The following is a 2,965-nucleotide window of genomic DNA, read 5'->3' on the forward strand; positions in this document are numbered from 1 at the left end:
GGGGGGGGTTGGTCTCTTTTCCCAGGCAACTCTCAGCAAGACAAGAGGGCTCAGGGTCTTCAGCTGTGCCAGGGGAGGTTTAGGTTGGATATTGGGAAGAATTTCTTTCCAGAGAGGGTGCTCAGCCATTGGAATGGGCTGCCCAGGGAAGTGGTGGATTCTCCCTCCCTGGAGGTTTTCAAAATAAGACTGGATGTGGCATCAGTGCCATGGTCTGGGAACCACAGCGGGGTTGGATCAAGGGTTGGACTTGATGATCTTGGAGGTCCCTTCCAACCCAGCTGATTCTGTGATTCTATGATCCTGAGTGCCCATCATCCCCTCTGGGATGTCCCAGCACCCTGTGCTGACCATCCTGGGGCTCTTTGCCCTCTGCCCATGACTGGTCTGAGCCCTGCCCAGAGCCCTGGCCGTGGCTGTGCCCCTGCTCAGAGCACAACCCTCTCCCCCAGCCAAAGTGTGCTGATTTTCTCCTGGTCTACTTCGCCCAGATGCTCGACTTCTAAATAATTCAGAAGTAGTTCTATTAAAGAGCCATTAAAGAGGAAAAAGAAAGAGAAATCTTCTGGGAGAAACCTTGTTAGCAGCAAGTACACACGTAATGAGATATTGGACAAAGAGTCTGTCCCCTGCTGTCAGAACGTGTTAGGGGAACATCCACCTGGATGGTGCTGCTGGAACCAGGCAGAGGTCGCCCAGATAAGCATGAGAAGATGCTATCTGTGTGCTTGAATTTCATGTGATGCCTTTTGTAAACATATTTTTGGGCTGTCATCTCCGGATCTCTCCTTGGGAGGGGATGGACTGCAGTCAGTGTGCAAACACCCCATTCTATATTTGGTGGTAATTGCCCAGGGATTGGCAGGTGGAGCAGGTAACAAGGAGAAGAAGTGGCTGGAACTGGAGTCAAAATTGGGATCACTCTGTCTCTCCACAGTAATTTTTCAGTTGGTTAAAAATTCAAGCAAGTGCTGGTGCATGACATGCACTGATACAATGCTCAGGTCTGGCTCTCCCTCTGTGGTTGCCAAAACTGGGTCTCTGGGCCCAGGCTTTAATCTCCAGAGGGCAGGAGAAAGACACCTGCATTAGTAATGTGCTTGGCCAGCTTTGTGTTGGTTCCATAGCAGGATTTCCTACTTCTCTTCTCAAGTGTTTCATTTCTTCATTTCCCACACAGCTGGCCATGACCATCCTCCAGAGAGAGACCCGTGAGGGATCCTGACCATTAACCCTGTTGGTTTTACAGCCCAGTGTGGAGGAACAGCAGAAGAGATGGAAGGAGTGCTCCTGAGCCCAGGCTTCCCAGGGAATTATCCCAGCAACCTGGACTGCACGTGGAGGATATTGCTGCCAGTGGGGTTTGGTGAGACAGCTGGGTTTGAGACAGAAGAGGTGGTGGGAAGATCATGGAATCATGGAATGGGTTGGATTGGGTTGGGACCTTAAAGCCCATCCAGTCCCAGGGCAGGGACACCTTCCACTAGCCCAGGTTGCTCCAACCTGGCCTTGGACACTTCCAGGGGCAGCCACAGCTTCTCTGGGCAACCTGTCCCCACCCTCCCAGGGAGGAATTTCTTCCTAATCTCCAATCTGAACCTGCTCTCTGTCAGTGTGGGGCCACCCTCTGTCCCCCCCATGGCGAATGTCCTGCTGGCTGCCCGGGCTGTCCTGGCCCCCATGGGCGAGCAGTGCTGCTGGAGGTGGAGCTTTAGGTGCAGACTGTTCCTTCTTCCTGCTCTCCAGGTGCTCACATCCAGTTCCTGAACTTCTCCACCGAGCCAAACCACGACTTTGTGGAGATCCGGAATGGGCCCTACGACACCAGCACCGTCATCGGGCGCTTCAGCGGCGCCGACCTGCCCGGCTCCCTCCTGTCCACCTCCCACGAAACCACCGTCTACTTCCACAGCGACCACTCCCAGAACAAGCCAGGCTTCAAGCTGGAATATCAAGGTGAGGAGGGCACGGGTGGAGCAGCAGGGGGACAGTCATAGAATCATAGAATCAGCTGGGTTGAAAGACCTCCAAGATCATCAAGTCCAAACCTTGATCCAACCCCGCCGTGGTTCCCAGCTCATGGCACTGATGCCACATCCAGTCTGTCCTTAAAAACCTCCAGGGACAGAGAATCCACCACTTCCCTGGGCAGCCCCTGCCAATGTTTAACAACCTCTTCCATGGAGAAATTCTTCCTGATGTCCAACCTGACCCTCCCCTTGTGCAGCTTGAGGCCGTTCCCTCTACTCCTGTCCCTCATTCCCTGAAAAATGAACTATGAACCGTTTTCCCTTGGTTTTTCCCAGCCTACGAGCTGCAGGAGTGCCCCGACCCGGAGCCTTTTGCCAACGGGGTGGTGAGAGGGGCCGGGTACAACGTTGGCCAGTCCATCTCCTTCGAGTGCCTCCCTGGCTTCCAGCTGATCGGCCACCCCATGCTGACCTGCCAGCACGGCACCAACAGGAACTGGGACCACCCCCTGCCCCGCTGTGAAGGTACGGCCTGGGGGGGACCCGGGGGCACCCACGTGGGTGTTCCTGGGCACTGGAAAGGTTCCAGCTCTGCGCTGGCCCCCTGTGAGTCCCCGTGTTGTCATTGGGCTGGAAGTGACTCCGCAGAGCAAAGCGTGGCTGGAGGTGGGCTGGGAATCATGGAATCATGGAATCATAGAATCATGGAATCAGCTGGGTTGGAAGGGACCTCCAAGATCATCAAGTCCAACCCTTGATCCAACCCCGCCGTGGTTCCCAGCCCATGGCACTGATGCCACATCCAGTCTGTCCTTAAACACCTCCAGGGACGGAGAATCCACCCCTTCCCTGGGCAGCCCATTCCAATGGCTGATCACCCTCTCTGCAAAGAAATTCTTTCTAATATCCAACCTAAACCTCCCCTGGCACAGCTGAAGACCCTGAGCTCTCTTGTCTTGCTGAGAGTTGCCTGGGAAAAGAGACCAACCCCCCCC

At 54.9% G+C, this 2,965-nt stretch overlaps 1 protein-coding gene across 1 annotated transcript; it reads left to right on the forward strand.

The window, feature by feature from the left end:
- Positions 1-1,129: 1,129 nt before the first annotated feature.
- LOC113962233 (CUB and sushi domain-containing protein 2-like) lies at positions 1,130-2,576 on the forward strand (the record flags this gene model as incomplete). Its single annotated transcript, XM_027673017.1, has 3 exons — positions 1,130-1,366; positions 1,747-1,956; positions 2,307-2,576. Coding segments are annotated over exons 1-3 (571 nt in total), but the record flags the coding sequence as incomplete, so codon positions are not given.
- Positions 2,577-2,965: the final 389 nt, after the last annotated feature.

Source organism: Neopelma chrysocephalum, unplaced genomic scaffold, assembly GCF_003984885.1.
Source record: "Neopelma chrysocephalum unplaced genomic scaffold, ASM398488v2 Primary Assembly neopelma1_127783, whole genome shotgun sequence".
NCBI lineage: Eukaryota > Metazoa > Chordata > Aves > Passeriformes > Pipridae > Neopelma > Neopelma chrysocephalum.